The 20854-nt window shown below is 48.3% G+C and overlaps 1 protein-coding gene across 2 annotated transcripts; it reads left to right on the forward strand.

Annotated features, from left to right (window-relative positions):
• Window positions 1-552: 552 nt before the first annotated feature.
• IDH3B (isocitrate dehydrogenase (NAD(+)) 3 non-catalytic subunit beta) lies at window positions 553-20612 on the forward strand. Of its 2 annotated transcripts, none has more exons than XM_053402266.1 (12): window positions 553-621; window positions 4406-4483; window positions 6926-7024; window positions 7505-7625; window positions 8009-8069; window positions 8775-8907; window positions 10156-10289; window positions 11069-11171; window positions 11460-11606; window positions 11719-11813; window positions 12290-12350; window positions 14061-14807. In XM_053402266.1, exons 1-12 carry the CDS (start codon window positions 586-588, stop codon window positions 14148-14150), a joined length of 1158 nt encoding a protein of 385 aa, XP_053258241.1. In that variant the 5' UTR covers window positions 553-585; the 3' UTR covers window positions 14151-14807. The 2 variants fall into 2 exon arrangements, with proteins under 2 accessions (XP_053258241.1, XP_053258240.1); XM_053402265.1 differs by lacking the exon at window positions 14061-14807 and adding an exon at window positions 20409-20612 and having other exon boundaries at window positions 586-621.
• The last annotated feature ends 242 nt before the right edge of the window (window positions 20613-20854 follow it).

Raw genomic sequence — 20854 nt, forward strand, 5'->3', positions numbered from 1 at the left:
TGTCCCCCTCCCCACCCCCAGAAATTCCTATATCCCTTAATTTCTTCCCTCACAGTGTTACTCAGGGAAATCTGCAGATCTGCTAGATGTACAGGGACAGCCTGGCTCTTAAACCGCTGCCCCAGTTGGAGAGATTGGGCCTTTCGTGTCCTGTGGAACTCCCTGCCACTGGAGATTTGGCAGGGGACGCCTGCTGGGCAGAAAACTTTCTTTTTATTCCAGGCCATCAAGAATTCATCTTTCCACAGGGGCAGATGGGACTTCGGATTTCAACCTGTTTGGTAGGGATTTTACTGCAAGGCTTTATTGCTACAGGAAGGAATAATGTGCATTTTTATGACACAGAGGCATAAAAGATAACAACAACAACAACAACAACAACAACAATAATAATAGAAAGAGAACTATGAAATATATATATATGAAATTTTTTTAATATATGGCGCGCACGTGTGCGCATGCGCGGGAGGTCAGGCTTCCGAGGCAGGTAGAGATTCCGGAACCGGAACCCTGGCGCCGCTCTGCCCGCGCTCCCTCGATGGTGGCACCCTCCTTCCGGGCCGCGGAGCATTGTGGGGCGGCAAGATGGCGGCGCTCAGCGGTGTCCGGGCGGTTGCCAGGGTGAGTGAAGGGGAGCGGATGGGGGGGGGGCGCCGAGGGCGACGGCAGCCCCGCGGGGAGGGGTCCTTTGGCAGGAGGGGCTGAGCCCCCCCGCCCCCTGCAATTGCCCCCCCGGCCCCTCCTATCAGCCTCAGCCCCCGCCCCCCCTGCAGGGCGAGGGGCGACCCCGTGGGCCCCCCTGGCGGGGCAGCTGGCTGCCTCGGGGGCGTTTGCACCCCCTTCGTCCTCCCAGGAGAGCCCCTCTCCCCCGACACCCTGGGGCAAATTAATCGAAACAAACAATTAATGGAACAAACAATGTGGTTATTATTGTACAAAACTCACATACAGTGGTACCTCGGGTTACAGACGCTTCAGGTTACAGACGCTTCAGGTTACAGACGCCTCAGGTTAGAGACTCCGCTAACCCAGAAATAGTACCTCGGGTTAAGAACTTTGCTTCAGGATGAGAACAGAAATCACGCAGCAGCGGGAGGCCCCATTAGCTAAAGTGGTAACTCAGCTGAAGAACTGTTTCAGGTTAAGAACTGACCTCCAGAACGAATTAAGTACTGTACAGTGGTACCTCGGTATGCGAACAGGATCCGTTCCGGAGCCCCGTTCACATCCTGAACGCAACGTAAGCCGTGACGGCGCGTCTGCACATGCACGGGTTGCGTTTTGCCGCTTCTGCACATATTGAGCATCTGCACATGCGCGAGCGGCGAAACCCGGAAGTAACATGCTCCATTACTTCCGGGTTGCCGCAGAGCGCAATTCGAACGCACTCAACCTGAAGCACATTCAACCCGAGGTATGACTGTGCTTACCGTAATCCAAGGTACCACTGTATATGTACATTAGTCACGGATATGATCCCCACTATTCTTAAGCAGCATTTGAAAACATTTTGTTATGGAGTCTTAACTAGTTTCGAACAAAAAAAATAAAATCCTTCCAGTAGCACCTTAGAGACCAACTAAGTTAGTTATCGGTACGAGCTTTCATGTGCATGCACACTTCTTCACATACACAGGTACTCTTCAGATACTTGTGTATCTGAAGAAAGGTGCATGCACACAAAAGCTCATACCAGTAACAAACTTAATTGGTATCTAAGGTGCTACTGGAAGGGATTCTCCCCTCCCCCCCCCCGACTATGGCAGACCAACACGGCTACCTACCTGTAACTAGTTTTGAATGGTCCCTGTTCATTTCCGGATCCCTGTACCCCACTTGAGTCAGCGCCTTAATGAGCTTCTCCATAGTCGTACAGTCTACAGCACGCAGGCAACTTTTGCATATAGCCCACAAATTCTCTTTTTTAATTTATTTTTATTAATTTTAATTTTATTTACAACATAAACCCATCACAACTCAAATAGCCCACAAATTCCCTGGCCAATCAAGTACCTGTATTTGCTGCTCTGTCCTGAATTTCTTCCCCACTTTCAGTGTGTGATGAGGGGGGGCTAGGTCCTGCTGCAATATCCCAGTACCGTCAGGATACCTCTTTTCCAGCTCTGGAATAACTCTCTTTCATAGAACCTCAATATATTGTGGGGAGCGCATCATTCCTCCTATTGGCTGCAGGTTTCCGACACCATAATGATCAACTGACTTCTCGTGTTTGTTCTGAGTACGGGATTACGAGTAAGATAGAAAACATGCTTTGTTTCAGTTAATTTGCTCAAGGGTGTACAATGCCTGCCACAACAGCCCTGCCCGGGAGGGTCAGGCTGAGAGGCGGCAATGGGCCCCCAAGGTCACCCTTTGGCTTAATGGCCAAGGGATTCGGACCCTGGTCTCCCCCAGGTCCTAGTCCAACATGGGTCCCCGGCTGTTGTTGGACTACAACTCCCAGCATCCCTCCCCACTGGTCCTGCAGCCGCTGGATGATGGGAGTTGTAGTCCAACAGCAGCCAGGGCCCCCAAGAGAGACCCCGCCTCAAGGAGTTTGCCTTCCGAGTCTTCCTGGGCAGGGAGCCCCAGGGATGGCTGGCACATGAGGAGGTGCCTGGGCCCCAGTGCTGCATACCCCCAAAGAACTTGTGAAAACGGCAGCCTTTCAGGAAGAAGCTTGTCTCTAGAATTATTTATTTCATAAAATGTATACGTGGCTTGATTGTAAGAAAAGCACCTCAAAGCCGTTTGTGAAAAGATGAAAAAAGAAAATCACCATCAAGAAAAAATTACAGTAGCTTAAAACGTACAAGAAGTTAAAATACTGAGAGGGGTTTAAATTCACATCCACTTTCTAAGCATCTGAGTAGGCTTGTCTAAACAAGAATGTTTTTAGCAGTGACACTGTCTGCTTGATGTCAACAGGCAGGGAGTTCCAAAGTGCAGGTGCTGCCACACTAGATGAATAAGTTCTTACAAGTGCAGAACGGGTATTATGTGACTCTTGCAGTAGTGCTAATTCCACTGACTGAAGCAGTTGCGGTAAGGTGATCTTCTAGGTCAGCTAGTTCCCAGTTCTTAAGAGCTTTAAATACTAACAATAACACCTTGAACTTGGCCCAGTTTCAAATCTGCAATCAGTGCAAATCTAAAATAAGGCTTCCTGCCAGGAATTGAAAGATAGTTAACATAATGACTGGGGCTGGTAGGAATTGGTGGGTCCAGCAACATCTGAAGGGCCAAAGGTTCCCCGTTCTGACCTGCGGAATTCACTGTCACAAGATGATTTTTATTTGTATTAAATTTTCAACAAAAATAAGAAGCAAACAACAACAAACACAGCAACAACCACAAACAAAGAAACTTATACACAACAACAATATCAAATCCATAAAAAGGATGCTCTGAATCCCGTGATTCCCCCCTTCCTTAAATTCCTTTTTCAACTATATGCCATTTCTACTCCAAATTATTTTTTCTACCTCAGATTTCCTGTATTAATCGTAAAATTACAAGTGTTCTTAAAATCCTGCCAGTGTATTAACCTGTTTACAGTACTTTTGCAAATACGTAATAACCATTTTCCATTCTTTTTTAAATTTCTTGCCATCTTGATTTCTGAGCTTTCCAGTTAGTTTTGTCATTTCAGCATAGTCCACTAACTCACTGTCACAAGATGTGTTGGTGGCCACTGACTTGCATGGTTTCGAATGTGTTAAATCAATGTTATGCATTAACCATGATAAACAAGAGGAACATCACTGCCACTGCGAATGTGCCACTGATTTGCTGGGGGAAAGAAATTGGGGGTGCTGTTTCCTACAGTGCCCTCTTGTGGAGTTTCTGGCGGGACACTGGGAAACTGGAAAGAAGAGATTTCTGCCTTAGTAAAGCCTAAGGAGTAAAGCTAGAGGTTGAGCCTTGCTTATATGGGGTCAGCTCCTTATATCAGAAGCTAGAGCCTGTTTAAAGCCCTAAACGGCCTCAGTCCAGTAGACCTGAAGGAGCATCTCCACCCCCATCGTTCTGCCCGGACACTGAGGTCCAGCTCCGAGGACCTTCTGGCAGTTCCCTCCCTGCGAGAAGCCAAGTTACAGGGAACCAGGTAGAGGGCCTTCTCAGTGGTGGTGCCCGCCCTGTGGAACGCCCTCCCTTCAGATGTGAAGGAAATAAACAACTATCTGACTTTTAGAAGACATATGAAGGCAGCCCTGTATCAGGAAGTTCTTATTGTTTGATGTTTTAGTACGCCCTGATATATGCTGTGAGCTGCCCAGAGTGGCTGGGGAAACCCAGCCAGATGGGCAGGGTAGAAATAAATTGTTGTTGTTGTTGTTGTTGTTGTTGTTACTGAGAAAGGGCCCTTCTTTGACTCTCTGCCAACATTCCCTTTCTCTTTCAGAGTCTTCTGCTGTCGCAGAGCTGTGGGGCATGGAGGAGCCTCAGCAACTCAGCTGCAGTTCTGCAGAAGCCAGCCAAGGTAAGGCCCCTCCTCTCTCTTGGAGACGCTCTCCCTTCTTCCAGCTCCAGGCTTCCTCTCTTTATTGATGGCATTTCTATGTCACAGTTCTGTGTTGCAACCAACATCTGAAGCAGCGTACGAAATGTTAAGAGAGCTGTAATTCATCTGCAAAAAGAGGCTAAAAATACTGTCATACCTTGTAAGGGCCACCAATGTATGCATAGTGCTTTTTTTTGTAAAGTTCTTTTTTAAAACTCATGTTATAATGTGTACAAAACAGAGAGAACAATTGTAACGAACAGATGAAAATGAAAAAGTGACATAAAGATTGCAATGAGAGTACTGAAATTAAAAGTTAAGGAAGTTGAGGTGTGGTGGAGGGGAGTGATAGGGTGGGGTGGTGGGAAGGATATAGGTTTATATATGTTTATGTTCAATGTTTTTTTTCTTTTGTATTGGAAGGGTATCTTACCCTTCTCTTTTATGTAGTACGAAAATGTAATTAAAAAATTGAAAAAAATTTAAAAGAAAAAATGAAAAAGAAGAACTATGAAATAGGCCTGTAGAATGAGTACAGCTGCACATGGGTTAAAATGACAAAAACCAAGTTGAGACGATGTTATCAGATTATCAAGTACAGCTCCAGATTTGTCAGGCTGGTGATGAGGGCTGTGTGGTGCTTGATATCCTCTGGGAAAGCTCAATTTAGGTGTAGTTATAATTTTCTCACTTCAAGGAAAGAACCTTATATTAAAGGGGGGGGGGAGAGACTCACTTGCTTTGAATACCTTGAAGAAGAAGAAAAAGAAGGGACCATTTTCGTCCCATTTATTAAGTCCAGGATAAGAACACCCTCCCAGTAGTGGGACATCTTTGAGGAGGGGAGGGTCTGGGAGAGCACCTGCTCTCATTGCACAAGGTCCTAAGTTTCCAGTGAGGAGGACCAGGAATCTGAAGATGATGGGAGACCCTCCTCTGCCACAAACCCTGGAACAGAGCTTCCAGTCAGGTGATTCTCCTGGGCAGACAGGCTGGTCTGCTGAGGCTGTTTCCTATATTTGCTTGGAAGTTGCTTACTATCTTTGTTTACGCCCTTCCTAAATGTCTCCCTCATTGGAGGTTTTTAAACAGAGGTTAGATGGCCCCCTCTCAGGGATGCTGTAGTTGTGATTCCTGTGGCAGCTAGACTGGTGACTGGGAGCGGCCGCCGGGACCATATAACACCGGTCCTGAGAGATCTGTATTGGCTGCCAGTACGTTTCCGAGCACAATTCAAAGTGTTGGTGCTGACCTTGAAAGCCCTAAACGGCCTCGGCCCAGTATACCTGAAGGAGCGTCTCCACCCCCATCATTCTGCCCAGACACTGAGATCCAGTGCTAAGGGCTTTCTGGCGGTTCCCTCACTGCAAGAGGTGAGGTTAGAGGGAACCAGACAGAGGGCCTTTTTGGTAGTGGTGCCCACCCTGTGGAACACCCTCCCATCAGATGTCGAGGAAATAAGCAACTATCCTGTTTTTAAAAGATATCTGAAAGCAGCCCTGTTCAGGGAAGTTTTTAATATTTAATGCTGTATTGTTTTTAATACTCAATTGGGAGCCACCCAGAGTGGCTGGGGAAACTCAGCTGGATGGGCGGGGCATACATACATACATACATACATACATACATACATTGTGGGGGGCTGGACCAGATGACCCTTGGTGTGACAGTTCTATGGCAAAGGGTTTTTTTAAAAAAAGAGAGATAAATCTGTTCAGCTCCTGTCAGGGTGCTCATTTAGCTGTATATCTGATTTGCATATTTCCCCCGAGCTTAGACGGCTGGGTGTTTGTTTTTTTAAGAGATATTTATTAAAGTTTCCAATTTTTATGCAAACAAAAAACAAACAAAAAAATTAACAAAAAAAACCATATAGTTCATAATACATACTTTTCCATACCATATTTCTCTGACCTCCTCATACCTCCCCTTCTTGTATTCCATTTCAAATTATTTGTTCAGCAAATCCTTAACTTAAAGCATTACAGCTTATAAACACCTTGTTTTCTATCCAATCCTTTTTTTTTTCCATATTCCTTTATATCATTACAGCTAGAAACCACTCAATTTCAATCCAGCATCATTCAACAATCCTTAATTTTACAATATTTCTGTAAATAGTCCTTAAATTTTTTCCAATCTTCTTCTGCCGACTCTTCTCCCTGGTCACGGATTCTGCCAGTCATTTCTGCCAATCCCATACAGTCAATCAGTTTCATCTGCCATTCTTCTAGAGTGGGTAAATCTTGCGTCTTCCAATACTTTGCGATGAGTATTCTTGCTGCTGTTGTGGCATACATAAAAAACGTTCTGTCGACGGTTGGGTTTTTTGAACCCCTTCTAGAGGATGGGAAGTAAAAACCAGATCTCCTCTCCTTGCTATGAGGAACAGGATGGGTGTGACTCTGTGCTCTCTTCTAGGCAGAGAGCTTCAGCTCGGAGGGGGTGTTCCCCGTCACCATGATCCCAGGGGATGGGGTGGGCCCCGAACTCATGCACTCCGTCAAGGAAGTCTTCAAGGTAAGAGCGCTTGCTTTGCTGGGCGATTTCTCAAGAGCTTGGCTTTGGGGAGGAGGCAAAGGGCTGGCTGGCTGAGACGCTCCAGTCTCTTGCGCTGCATGAAGCCGTGGCCCCTGTGCTGTCAAGCCCCAAGGTCTGGTCCTCAGGTCAAGACAGTTGGGCTCAGATCAGAATCCCAAGCCCAGCTGCATCCCAGGGTTGCTGGGGAAAATCTCTCCTGGCTTGGCTCATCCTTGGGGGTGCCTGTGACAGCCAGTATGGGTGTTGCACAGTGCCCGCGCACCTCGACAGGATTCCCTTTCCGCATGTGACATTCCTTGCAAGAGGCGGAGAGGGATGCCCCTGCACTACTTTCTTCTGCATGGGACGACCACGTGGTATGTGGAAGTCAGAGATCTCCAGGGGCAGAAGGGGCCCACCCTGGCCATGTGACCCAGCAGGAGGACACCCCACCTTCTCCCCTCCTGTGTGTTTCTGCAGGCGGCTGGTGTTCCTGTGCAGTTTGATGAGCACCACCTGAGTGAGGTGCAGAACATGGCTTCAGAGGAGATCCTGGATCAAGTCCTTGGCTCCATGGACAAGAGCAAAGTGGCTCTCATTGGTACGGCGTGAGGGGAAGTTGGTGGGCAAGGCTTCCTGCATACGCCTTAGAGGCCCATGGCGTGCATCTGGGCCAAGCATAGGCAAACTCAGCCTTCCAGATGTTTGGGACTACAATTCCCATCATCCCAGACCACTGGTCTTGTTAGCTAGGGATGATGGGAATTGTAGTTCCAAACATCTGGAGGGCCAGAGTTTGCCTATGCCTGATCTGGGCCATGGGGAAGTGGCTTACATCTTGCAAGGAGGCGGCTTTCTCTGGGCTGCCCCTAGCAAGGTTTCAGAGACTGCCAGTTCACACCTTCACCTTATTACCCCTTATTACCCTGTGGCTTTCCTCTGCAGAGGGCTGGGGTCTTTTCTCACTGTCTCTCGCCTTTGCAGGGAAGATCCACACCCCCATGGAATACAAAGGGGAACTGGCCTCCTACGACATGAGGCTCAGGTATGTTTGGGTAGACTAGATAAACTTCAAATGCCGCCACCATCCAGCTAAAGGCATCCAATTTGCTGTTGTCTGAAAGGATGTAAAGGTTGTGTTTCCCTATATGCTTTTCCACAATGAGCTTTGCCCAAAGCAGCAAACATCCAAAATATCAAAATGAGGAGCATGTCGGTAAATTAAAAAATGACAAAAATCAACAATTTAGCAAACAAAATAATATTACAGATTGCAAAAAAACCCACCAAACAGTCTAGCCTTAAATACAAAGCAAAATTAGCAATGAAGTTTCTGGCACCAATCTTGCTACACTCCAAGGAGTCTGGCTTAAATGCATTTCAGAGGAGAGAGGTAGATCGCGTACAGGGGGCATACAGGCGAGGTGAAAGTCTTGGTTCAGGTGCCTTTGCCTTAATCAAGACAGCACTGGATAGGGAAGTTTTTAATGTGTGATGGTTTTAGATTTTGTTGGAAGTCGCCCAGAGTGGCTGGGGCAACCCAGTCAGATGAGCGGCATATAATAAACTTTTTATTTATTATTATTATTTATTATTGCTGGGCCAGCCCATCCCGGTGACTGAACAGACAGAGAATTGAATGAGCAGCCATGGGGGCAGATAGAGTTGGAGGATGTGGAGCCGACTGGTGTTGACACAGCACTTTAAAATGGTGGTGGTTGTCTCTGTAACTCTGGCTTCCCTCTTCCAGGCGCAAGCTGGACCTCTTTGCCAACGTGGTCCGTGTGAACAGCCTGCCCGGCTACAAAACGAGGCACAACAATCTGGACCTGGTGATCATCCGTGAGCAGACGGAGGGCGAGTACAGCTCCCTGGAGCACGAGGTGAGTGCCGCCAATACAGTAATAAAAATAAATATATAATTTACATGCCGCCTATCTTGCTGGGTGACCCCAGCCACTCTGGGCAGCTCCTGACAAGAGAGAGTCAAAACACTATACAACATTACTTCCCTGAACAGGGCTGCCTTCAGGTGTCTTTTGAAAAGCACATAGCTCATAGACCACATGACACCGGTCTTGAAAGGTCTACATTGGCTCCCAGTACGTTTCCAAGTACAATTCAAAATGTTGGTGCTGACCTTGAAAGCCCTAAACGGCCTCGGTCCAGGATACCTGAAGGAGCGTCTCCACCCCCATCGTTCTGCCCGGACACTGAGGTCCAGTGCCGAGGGCCTTCTGGCAGTTCCCTCACTGCGAGAGGCCAAGTTACAGGGAACCAGGCAGAGGGCCTTTTTGGTAGTGGTGCCTGCCCTGTGGAACGCCCTCCCACCAGATGTCATAGAGAAAAACAACTACCTGACATTTAGAAGACATCTTAAAGCAGCCCTGTTTAGGGAAGCTTTTAATGTTTAACAGACCACTGTATTTCAATACTTTGTTGTAAGCCACCCAGGGTGGCTGGGTATAAATAATAAATTATTATTATAAATTATTATATCTGTTTGGCATCTGCTGGAAGGGCTTCTGTTCCTGGCTGTGCTGATCCTGCAGTTTGCCTAAAGTTACACAATTGAGCGAGATGCAGGGAGTGTGAGAGCCACTGTCTGAATGGGAAGGACGTTTCTAACGTAACGTTTGGTGATGGGGTCGGGGGTGAAAGATTGTGTACACTGACAGCCCCCACAGTAAAATGGGGAGAGGGGAGGAGACAAAGCTTGTGTGGACCTTGGCTCTGGAGAAGGCAGGCTCTGCTTGCTTCAAATTCATTCATTTATGCTAAGCAGGTTCATTTAGCTCTAAGGGCAACTTGCCTAAGAACGTTGATGTACAAGACAACCCCTGTTTGCAGGCTTACATTCCAAAAGATGCAGCACAAAAGGAAATGGGTTGGGATGGGATGAGGAAAACAAGCAAACCCGGGCACCAGTTCTTAAAGTTATAAAGTTTGAAAGGAAACAGTTCTCGTGCAAGAGGGGGCGGATGAGGAGGAAGAGCCAGGTGGAGCCAGTCTCTGAGCAGAGCCCAGGAAACCTGATGTCTCTTCCCACCCTGTGCATGAAGGGGGGGCCTTGGTGGGGGCAAAGCCTTCCTTCATGTGCTTTGTGCTGCTTGTGCCCCCTCTGTGCTCAGAGTGCCAAGGGTGTCATCGAGTGCATGAAGATCATCACTCGGGCCAAGTCGCAGCGCATCGCCAAGTTTGCCTTTGACTTTGCCACCAAGAAAGGGCGCTCCAAGGTCACGGCCGTCCACAAAGCCAACATCATGTGAGTGGGGAGCATCGGAAGGGCGGGGGCTGGCCGGCTGGGGGCTCCTTTTCCTGTTGCTGACCCCCAGTCCCCATCTCAACACCCAGGGGGTTCCCAAGTGTTTGTGCTGCCACACTAAGGGGTCAAGTTCTTGCAGATGCTGAACGGCTGTTCTGTGGCCCTTGGTGACGGAGTCAGTTCCATGGAACGAAGTGGCCGACCTGTTGAGATGAACGGCCTGACTTGGACATGCTCCTTACTTTCATCATCATCATCATTTTTAATCTGTATATCGCCTTTCTATCTTACAATACTCAAGGCGGTTTACAAGTTGAAGAAACAAAAAATGTACATCTTATAACAATCTAACGCAATACAAAAATGTGATAATAAAACATAACTTTAAAATAGGCAGCCTACATCAAAAAAGTAACATTCCACAATCAATTAGAATAGTATAAAATAATAATATCAACATATAAAAGTTAAACAGAAATCCACCCAACAGTTACAATAATATCTAAACTATAATCAATAAAACAACGGCACATAAAACAATACAATACAAATTGAGAAGCAGAGAGTGGGGCAAGGCAGCTGGAAGGAGGCCTTACCTGATGGAGTCTCTCCCCTCACAGTTCTTTCTCCAGGAACAGCTCCCTTAATGTGGGCTCCTAGGGCCGGAGGGTGGGGCAAGGCAGTGGGGCAGCCTTAGTTGTCTGTCTCCTGTTTCCACCTTACCCACTTACCTTGGGACAGCGTCCAGAATTTCAGACTGCCTTCTCTCTCTCTCTCAGGAAACTGGGCGATGGGCTTTTCCTGCGCTGCTGTAAAGAGGTGTCCGAGTTGTATCCCAAGATTAAATTTGACACCATGATCATAGACAACTGCTGCATGCAGGTAGGCCAGGCCCCTCGGCCCCTCCCTCCCCGCTGCCTCCTTCAGCAGATACGTTCCCTTGGGGACCCTTGCCCCTCTGCCCAGGCTTGTGGGTTGCCAGAGGAGTCCCCCAGCATTGGCAGTGTGCCCCTGCAAGTGTCGGTTGCTGGGCGGCCTCACCCCCTCCTGGCATGTGGCCTGCAGAGGAGCTTGGGCACAAAACCGTGAGCTGCCCGTGAGACTGGCATGACGGGAGGGTGCTTCCTGCCGCGATTCCACGTGCGACGGTGTGCCGTGTCTTCTTTCCAGCTGGTGCAAAACCCTTACCAGTTCGACGTCTTGGTCATGCCCAACTTGTACGGCAACATCATCGACAACCTGGCGGCCGGCCTGGTGGGTGGGGCCGGCGTGGTTCCTGGAGAGAGCTACAGTGCTGAATACGCCGTCTTTGAGATGGTGAGGAACTGATCGGGGCTGGGTTCGCCCTCCCTCTGTCCGGGGGCTTCAGGGGAAGCTGGGCGGCACAGCGTGTCTGAGAGCGTTTCCCTCTTTCTCTCCTTCCTTCCAGGGCGCCCGTCACCCCTTTGCTCAGGCTGTGGGGAGAAACATCGCCAACCCCACAGCCATGCTGCTCTCCTCGGCCAACATGTTGAGGCATCTCAAGTGAGTTCCCTGGGCTGAGTGGCAAGAGGGCGGGGAGCCTTCCAGCAGAATAATAATACCACCTTCATTGTCACTGTACAACCTGTGTACAATGAAATTAAATGAGCCTCCCTTCTCCCCAACACTCAGTCTCATTGCACTCTGTGTGCTTATCGAACAACACACCACCTCGCAAATCAATTTCACTGTGTTATTTTCCGTTCAACAGCCTAACAGCCCCCAGACAAAAGCTATTTTTTAGCCTGTTGGTACGGCTGATTATACTTCTATATCTCCTGCCCAAGGGTAGAAGATTAAAGAGGTGCATAGCTGTCAACATTTCCCTTTTTTAAAGGGAAATTCCCTTATTCCGAATAGGATTCCCTGCAAGAAAAGGGAAAGGTTGATAGTTATGAAGAGGTGATGGCCGGGGTGGCCTACCTCACAGAGTTATTACTCCTCGTGACAGCCTCCTCTTTCCTCCCTCCCCTGTCTAGCTTGGAATACCACTCCACCATGATCTCGGACGCCGTGAGGAAGGTGATCAAAGTTGGCAAAGTGAGTATTGAGCTGTCTGATTTCTGTCCTTTCCTTTCTGCTGTGTGCTGAACCTGTCTCTGCTTCTCTTCCTTCCGTGTTGTGCCCAGTTCTGGCTGGCAGGTTCTGTTGGGGCAGTTGGGGAGTTCAGGCCAAGGAGAGAAGGGGCATCTGACTCACTCCCCCAGGAAGAGGAGGCTATTGGGGCTTGTTTGTACTTAGAGCTCACCCTTCATCAAATGGTGCCCAGGTGGATTACAAAAATATCCTACTTAAAATTATTTTCAAATTATTATTATTATATTTATTTATACCCCTCCTTTTCCTCAGTGCAGGACTTAAGGCAGCTTACACAAATTAAAGCAGCACAAATAAAATACAAAAAGCAAAAAACATATACAGTGGTACCTTGGGTTACATACGCTTCAGGTTACAGACTCCTCTAACCAAGAAATAGTACCTTGGGTTAAGAACTTTGCTTCAGGATGAGAACAGAAATCGTGCTCCGGCGGCAGCAGCAGGAGGCCCCATTAGCTAAAGTGGTGCTTCAGGTTAAGAACAGTTTCAGGTTAAGAATGGACCTCTGGAACGAATTAAGTACTTAACCCGAGGTACCACTGTAAAAGTTAAAAAGTGATCAAACTATAATAGAATTAAAACAGCGTGAAATTAAATCCTTTAAAATACAGATAGCAAAAACAGCACAGCACAATTAAAAGCCCTTGCTTAAAAAACCGTTCCCAAAGGCCTGTTGGAACAAAACAGGCTTCATCTGCCAGCAGAAGGACAGCAAAGAGGGAGGCAGCCCAGCTCCCCAGAAGGCCCTCTCCTGCGTCCCCACCAAAAACTCCTAAAATAAAACCCCCAAAATGACCAAAGTAACAAAACAGCACCACAGAGCAGCAGCAGGAGGGAAGTCTCCTGCTCAGCCAAAGGCCTCCTGGGTGAATTGGCCAGTGGTGGCCAGGCATACATCCCTCTGAGTGGAGGTCAGTCCACCCCCCTAGGAGCCACACCAGCCAGGCCTCCCCGCTGAGCTCAACACCTGGGCACCCAAGTCGCCCCCCCCCACTCCTCATTTACCAGCGCAACTGCAGCTCAGTGGACGCAGCTCTCAGAGAGACGCCAGTTTCTCCGTGTGGAACTGGGAATAGAGATCAGATTCCCTTGGCAGGGGACGGACTATTGACCACAGTGCCTGCCCCCAACCCATCTCAGACTTCTCCCACGCTGGGGCCTGGCCACAAACAGAACCTCTCTCACGCAGAACCTGATTGGGAATCATGTGTGTGCGGTTGTTCCATCCCTTTGGGGTGACCTCGCCGCTTGTGGCACGGCTGGTTCTTGGTGCCATTCACAGGACAAGACTCTTCCCAGCACAGCCTCTCTCCTCTTCGCAGCTGCAAACAGCCAGCCATGTGTCCTTGCTAGCATCCAGTGGGAAATGGGGCTGGGGTCCTGCGTCTTCTGCCCCCTTCTCCCAGCTGTTCCCCTTGTCCTGTCGTCTCCCCTCTTCAGAGCCTTCTGTGAACTGACGTGCCGTCTTGTGGTCTGTGGCCTTGGTGGGGTGAGAGTGTCTCTCTGTCTCCCTTTGCCTCTCACTTTCTCTGGGTGCAGCTTGGGACTGTCCCCTTCCCTGTTTTTTTTGGGGGGGTTCGTGTTTCCCCCCTCCCACATCTCACAGCCACATGTCTGTCTCCCTCTCCCCTCCTTCCCTGTGTTGGATTGTAGGTGCGGACGCAGGACATGGGCGGTTACTCGACCACCTCTGACTTCGTCAAGTCTGTGATTGACCACTTGCACCCCCACTACGGGGCCTAGGGCTGGCCTGGCCCTCAGCTGCTCCCCGCCCGGCCCCCCAGCACATGGGCGCCACAGACACCTCCTCCCTCGGGGCTGCCTGTCTCAGAAGAGATCTGGGCGTGCTCTCCCTTGCGTCTCAGATCTGAAGCTGGCCGGTCCCTACTGGGGAGGGAATGTTTTCTTGCCCCCCCCCCAAATCTCTTAACCCTGGGTATGGGTCCCATAGATGAATTGAGGACACTCCTCGGTGCTGTGAGCCTTTGGGAACTGCTCCAGGCCTGGGGTCCCCAGGCAGGCCTCCCCCTGGAGCCCCCCCCCCCAAAGACTTGCCCATAGTTTTGAAAGCAGGCACTCTTGAGAGGCTGGGGTCCTTCGGGCTGCTCTGCCCCCTCCCATTCCCCCTCTTTTTCTGGGTGGAAATACCCCCCCCTTCCCACTGAAGCCCAGGCTGGAACTGGCCTTGGACCCCCTTTCAAGGGAAAGAGGTTTTTCCTGCCCGTAGTCCCTTTTCAGCAAAGCTGAGCTCTGCAGGCGATGCTGTGACCTTTGTGGGGAAGGGTCCCAGTCCCCCCACCCTGCTGAGGAGGGTACCTTTTGTGGCTAGAGCCTTGGTTCCTGCAGTTCTGACACAGGAGGAGGAGTGCTCTGTGTGTGTGTGAGAGAGAGGGGGGTGGGGAGGGTAAAAAGGAGATTTTGTTACAGCTGTGGTCCCTTGCAGAATCATGACAGCCTGGCACCAGTCTCTGCAAATGGACCTTTAGGCCCACGGAAATCCAGGTCGTGGGGATTTGTCAGAATCTGCCTGTGGTGCATGTGTCAGGTGGTGTCATGTGGCATATGGGGGTTGTCTCATTTTGAGGGCAGCTGGCTGTGTTGGTGTGAATGTGTGGGCAGAGAATCCCACGTGTGCTCAGCTGTCATCATACTCCATATTAATTGTGAATAAAACCATTGCGGATTTTCTGCACCAAGTGGCTCTGCTCCCTCCTTGGGGCTGTGTGTGTCTGATTCCTGGCAACATCTCTGCTGTGGACCCCGGAGGGAGAGCACTGGGCCTCTGGACTCCAGGCCAGGCCCCTGGAGAAGTTCCAGCCGTGGGGAACCTCTGCATGGTTAAGCGTTTGCCCAGCCCCAACTGGCCTGGCAGCCCTGGAGTGGGCAGGAGCCAGAGGCTTCACCTGGGTCTGCCTCCCCCCCTCCCTGCTCTTGGCCCCCCAACGGAGCCCCACGGATGCTCCCCTCTCCCTTTCCGGCTCGAGCGTTTGTTCCATGTCCGTGTGAAACAACAGACGTCCTCTTCCCGCCCTACTAGAGCTTCCTCTCCTGCCTCCATATTCATTTGCACACTGTCCATCCTGCACCTTCAGCATCATTGCATGACCATACATACCATGGCTAGCAAAGCAGTCATCACTAAAATAGAAAGTGAACATCACGCTTACCATCAGCAATTCATCCAGGTAGTTTTGATTTTTCCGCAAGTTAGAATTATACACGTGAGCGGTTCAAAAACGAAACAGCCATGGGTGGGTGGGTGGGGGTGCCAGGCAAGCCTCCCTAGAGAGGGCATTTCAGTGGCAAAGGGCTCCAGTTGCTCCCCCCCCCGCAGCACTCCAGACCAGGGTGGGGGTGCCGGTAGAAGGCCTCCTTATGGTAACCAGGAGGCAGGTCTGGCAGCCGTGTCATTTAAGCTCTTGCTAAATATCTCCACTCCCCCAGGCTCCAAGGATGTTGCTGGCTGGCCTGCTTGTAGGGATGTCTGTTCATTTAGCCTCTTCCCTGATGGGCCAGTTGAACTTCTAAGGTGTGCTTTGTGAAGCACCTCTGGATTTATGGAAGGTGACGCAGAAATATGTTTAAATAAATGGGGATTCAGGAAACTCGGTGTCAGCTGAACGCCCTCTGTTCCTGACAAATGCTGGAAAGTGCTACTGAATTTGCCCTTCTGAGCGCCTCAGTGAGCAGGACTTGCTGAGGGACAGGCAGCCTGACTTCTCCAAGGATTGGGAAGATGCAGCAGACCAGGATTTCCCAGCACATTTGCCCAGTCGAGGGCCAAAAGCCCCTGAGCGAAGAGCTGCTTAAGGAACAGGAAGCGCTGAGGGGTGAATGGAGAGAAGTGAAAAGTGGGGTGCCCAAAGGATGGTGCAGGGCCTGGGGGCGTTTCCCTGATCTGGAGTCAGAGGTCAGGTGGCCAGGCTTGCAAGCGAAACTCGTGGAAAACAGGAGGTAGCTCTGAAGAGCTCCAAAGGGCTCTCTCCCAGGCAGGCGAGAGGCCACAAAATGGCAAATAAGTACAGTGGTACCTTGCTTCTCAAACTTAATCGGTTCCAGAAGTCCGTTCCAAAACCAAAGTGTTCCAAAAGCAAGGTGCCCTTTCCATAGAAAATAACACAAAATGGATTAACCCATTCCAGACTATTAAAAACAACCCCTAAAACAGCAATTTAACATGAATTTTACTATCCAACAAGACCACTGATCTCTAAAATGAAAGCAATAAACAATGCACTGCAGTCACACAATCAATCAGTAGCTGAACTGGGTTCCACGGTCACAAAAACAACAAAAAAGCTGCAAAAACAAAAATGCAAACTAAATAGCAAAAACAGACCCCAGCGTAACACTCAAAACGGAGCATGTTCTGCTTCCGAAAAAAGCTTGCAAACGGGAACACATACTTCCAGATTCGCAGTGTTTGGGTTCCAAGTTGATTGAGAACCAAGGGACCCCTGTACGTTGTGAACAGTTCGCTGAAAGTAAGTATATCTGGTGGGCGGCAAAGGTCCTCCCTTCACGTCTGTGCTTATGGGGTCTGAGCTGGTGGGGAAGGGGTTGTAGACAGCAAGTGGGAAACGTTGGCTCCCTGTGTGGCAGCAGTGAGAAAGGCAAAAGGAGCTGGAGATTGGCAAAGGACCTTTGTGGTCTTTTAGCGCACCCTGCTGCCTGCACATGGCAGGATCCCTGATAGGATGGCTGTCAGCCCCTACTGCACCGCCTCCAGCGCAGGACAGCCCAACGTCCAGCTCCTGTCTCTTAGGAAGCTGTTTGTCCTCCTGTCCTTCAGCCAAGGTCTGCTTTGTTGCTTCTCTGGAGCGACAACAAAGGACTCCGCTTTGGCTTCTGCAGGACTAGCCCTTCAGATCCTTGCAGATCCTGTCTTTGCTCCTCTCCCAGACTCTGCTTGACCTCAACTTTTTTTCTTTTCCAAAAATTTTATTGCTTTTCAACATTCATCACAAAAATAACATAACAAAATACACAACAAAGAAAAACACACACACCACACTACAATAAACTAAACACGCAAGAAAGAAAAAAAGATCTCTTCAAATATCCAACTTTCATCACATTGGTGACTGACTTCCTCGAATCCCCTCTAACTGAATTTCATAATATCACCTTTATAACAGTTCTCCAAGTTCATCTTTCTAATAATATTAACTCCTTTCATTTACTAACCTCTTCTCCTTTAATATTCTAATCCTTAATATTTACTACCCCGTATCCATATTCTACCCCTAAGCCTATTTGTCACTTCCAAGGATTTTCTATTTATCTTATATCCTGCTTGACCTCAACTTAAACTTCTCCCAGTGCAACTAACAGTCCTGTGGAAACACGGTGGAACTTTACAATAATTGCAAAAGAAATCCACAGTTCCAGGCAGGGCTTTATAGTGCCCAAGGCTTCTGTTCTGTCGCCCATCAGTTGAGAGGAAGCCGTTTTCCCCTCGCACAATTGAAGATTCACCTGCACTTGCTGTTTAAGTGGTAGTTGCCAAAGGAAGTTACAGGGATTACCTGATCTCAGACAAACCCACCACAGAAAAGAAAATTCCTGATTTGGGGTGGGGGGACAAAAATAGAGATTCCAAAGACTACTCAGAAAGGACAGAAACTCTTTAGGACCGCAGGGATTCCTATTTTGAGGTGTCCAAACAACTTTCACATCATTTACAACACATTGGTTTAAATACGCTGTCAGGTGAGAACCAAAGGATTATTTCACAGACATGCTTTAAAAGGGTCCTTGCATGTTTTGCTTTGTGGCTTTGTAGGCGGGCTAGACTTGCACACAAACACACATGTAAAACGAGGGCCCTTTTGGGCAGCACAGCAACAGCTCCTGCACTTGACAGCATGGCGAGAATAGGCGTAGTTTTTCACATAATGCCAGAAATGTCACCCTATCGAATGGATTACTAGTAAATTAAGGACTGGCCACAAAAATGATTTCCGCAAGACTTTGTAATGTCCGCCAACTCCAGACAGCTTTAGAGAAGTCTTCTGAAGTCACTGAAAAAGAACCAGATCTTTGCTAGAGAGTTGGGGGGGTGGGGAGGGAATAGCAAATTTTGGTAGAAATGGAGAATATACAATAGTTTAATAGTGCTCTTTACATGTCAAAAGTCACTTTGTTCCTTTAGGAATATAAAACATGTTATGTGTAACTTGGTTTGCCATAAAATTATGTTTGGTATATTAAAAGTTCAGTTTGTGTTCAAACAATAATTACAATTTTACTGTGCATTTTGAAATGTTTACAATCTTTGTTACAAGATTGTAAACTGCAAGCTGCTGAACTGTAAGGAGCCTCTTTGACCATACCAGGCAAAAGCAATCAAATGGGAGGACTCAGCCACATCATAGTTTAAAAAAGAGGACATTACAGTTCAAAACTCTCACTGTTCTAGGTGCCTTTTGCAACAGGAAATTTCATTAGTGCAAGCAGTTTCTGAGCTCTGGGCGCAGTACTGCACCTGAGATTTCAGATTAAACCTGTAGAGTGGAAGGAAAAGAGGGCCTTTTTCTGCCTCCCCACTTCCAGCTACTCTCTGGAGAAGAGACCTTCTTAAAAATATTAGGGAAGGTGGGCTGGGGAAGGACTAGACCATGTGAAGAATGAACATAATATTTTAGCTACAGTTGATTCATTTTCCTGTTATAAAAAAGCACGCCTAGACATGCTGTTGTTGCGCCCATAACCTCGGTTTAAGGCGCCATTTAGCTCCAGGCTTCCATATCTGTTTCTAACAATGTCCACCATTGTGATGCAGTCACTTATTTCCATAAAAAGAGCTGGCAAAGCAGGACAGGAGAGAGACAAGACGAAATAAACACCAGATGAAAAGACACCGTCTATTTCTATCTGTCTCTGTTGCTTCTGATCGTTCATGTTTACCTTCAACTTCTAAACACTGAAGTTTTTGCCTAGATTGGAAAGCATCTAACACCCCTTTGCACCATAGGCCAAAATAATTGGGGGTGAAAGCAAGAGTTTGGAAAACAAAAAGGGAGGGTGGCTAGATGGCTTGAAAGGCTGGCCAGGCACCCATGAGAAAGCCAGCAGTGGCCTCAAGAGGAAACCTGAGTGCTCTGCTCTTTCCTGCAGCAGCAAGGCTGCAGATTCGTTGCAGTTAGTGATCAGTGGGCCCAGCTCTTGCTTTGGCTCCCTGTCTGCACAGCAGACTGTAAACTGTAAACTAGAAGGGAGGAGAGTTTGTAAATCATGGGATCTGCAACAGAAATGAGGGCACATCTGTGTGGCTTCAGGTCCCTTCTTAATACCCCCTTCCGTTGCATGATCTTTTTAATTTGAAACTCCAGCAGATGGCAGTCCTGAACAAGTCACTCCCCATCGTCTCTTGGAAGATTTTTCAAGTAGCTCTTCCCTCTTGGTTTAGGATCCAGGGAAAACAAGCCATTTTTTGCAATTTAGGGTTAAGGTTAGGAATTTTAAAATCTTTGAAGTTCTTTGCAATTATGTATTATGTGCAATCCACTATTTGGAAGTTAGCAGTAATTGCATAATTAACATTGGTACCTGGTGCAGTTTGGCATTTCCTTTCCCTCAGAGTTTGCTTTTCACAATTCCACCCTGGGATAACACTTAATGCATGCGATGCAGTGAACTGCAGCCCATACAAGTTCATATCATAATACAGTCGTTCCCAGTTGCTGGGCACCCTGGAGGTCCGTGGCACCAGTCACGGAATAAAAACCACCACAAAGATCACAATTTTCAAAAGTTGGGGGTCCATGGCTTGGCTTTTTTTAAAAAAAGGGGTCCACAGTACTTAGCTGATTGTAACCACTGCCATAATAAATATGAAAGTTTTTAAATTCCTAGATACCAACCAATATTGCTCCCTCCATAAATATATATTGTTCCTATTGACTTTGTTTTGGAAGCAGTATATTATTATTCTTGCACAAAGGACTCTTCTGGGGGAAGAAATGGCCTTTTTGCTAACCTCCCCATCTCTCTTCACAGGTGCGGACACCAGACATGGGTGGCTACTCCACATCCCACGACTTCACACGTGCCGTTATCACAGCTCTGAGCGAGTAGGGCTTGCCGAGAAACACATGGGGGAGGAACTCAGAAATTAATTATGATGCTGCTTTCTGCTTCTGCCAATTAATTTATTGTGAGCTTAGCTCAGTGTTGCACAAATAAAGTGAATGTGGCCACTCCCATGAGTTGTGTGCATGAAATACTCCCAGCAGACCTTGGAGGACACTTCGGGGAAAGTGGGAAGAAGCGGCCGGCCCCGGAGTTCAGCTGCCTCTGACAAGTGAAAAGCAGCTATAAGCAAAGAACTGAAGTCTGCAAATCTTGCAGTCAGCCAGCGGAGCACCAGGGATGCTCACTGTTTGCTAACTCAGTCTTGAATGTGGAGTGTCTTGGCTTAGAAGCTGGCAGTAAAACCCACCAGC

The sequence above is a fragment of the Podarcis raffonei genome, chromosome 9, assembly GCF_027172205.1.
Source record: "Podarcis raffonei isolate rPodRaf1 chromosome 9, rPodRaf1.pri, whole genome shotgun sequence".
NCBI lineage: Eukaryota > Metazoa > Chordata > Lepidosauria > Squamata > Lacertidae > Podarcis > Podarcis raffonei.

Coding starts and splice junctions, on each gene's coding strand:
- IDH3B (XM_053402266.1), top strand. CDS start 586: ATGGCGGCGCTCAGCGGTGTCCGGGCGGTTGCCAGG. Junction 7,626..8,008: donor GAGCAAAGTGGCTCTCATTG/GTACGGCGTGAG, acceptor TCGCCTTTGCAG/GGAAGATCCACACCCCCATG. Junction 11,607..11,718: donor AATACGCCGTCTTTGAGATG/GTGAGGAACTGA, acceptor CCTTCCTTCCAG/GGCGCCCGTCACCCCTTTGC.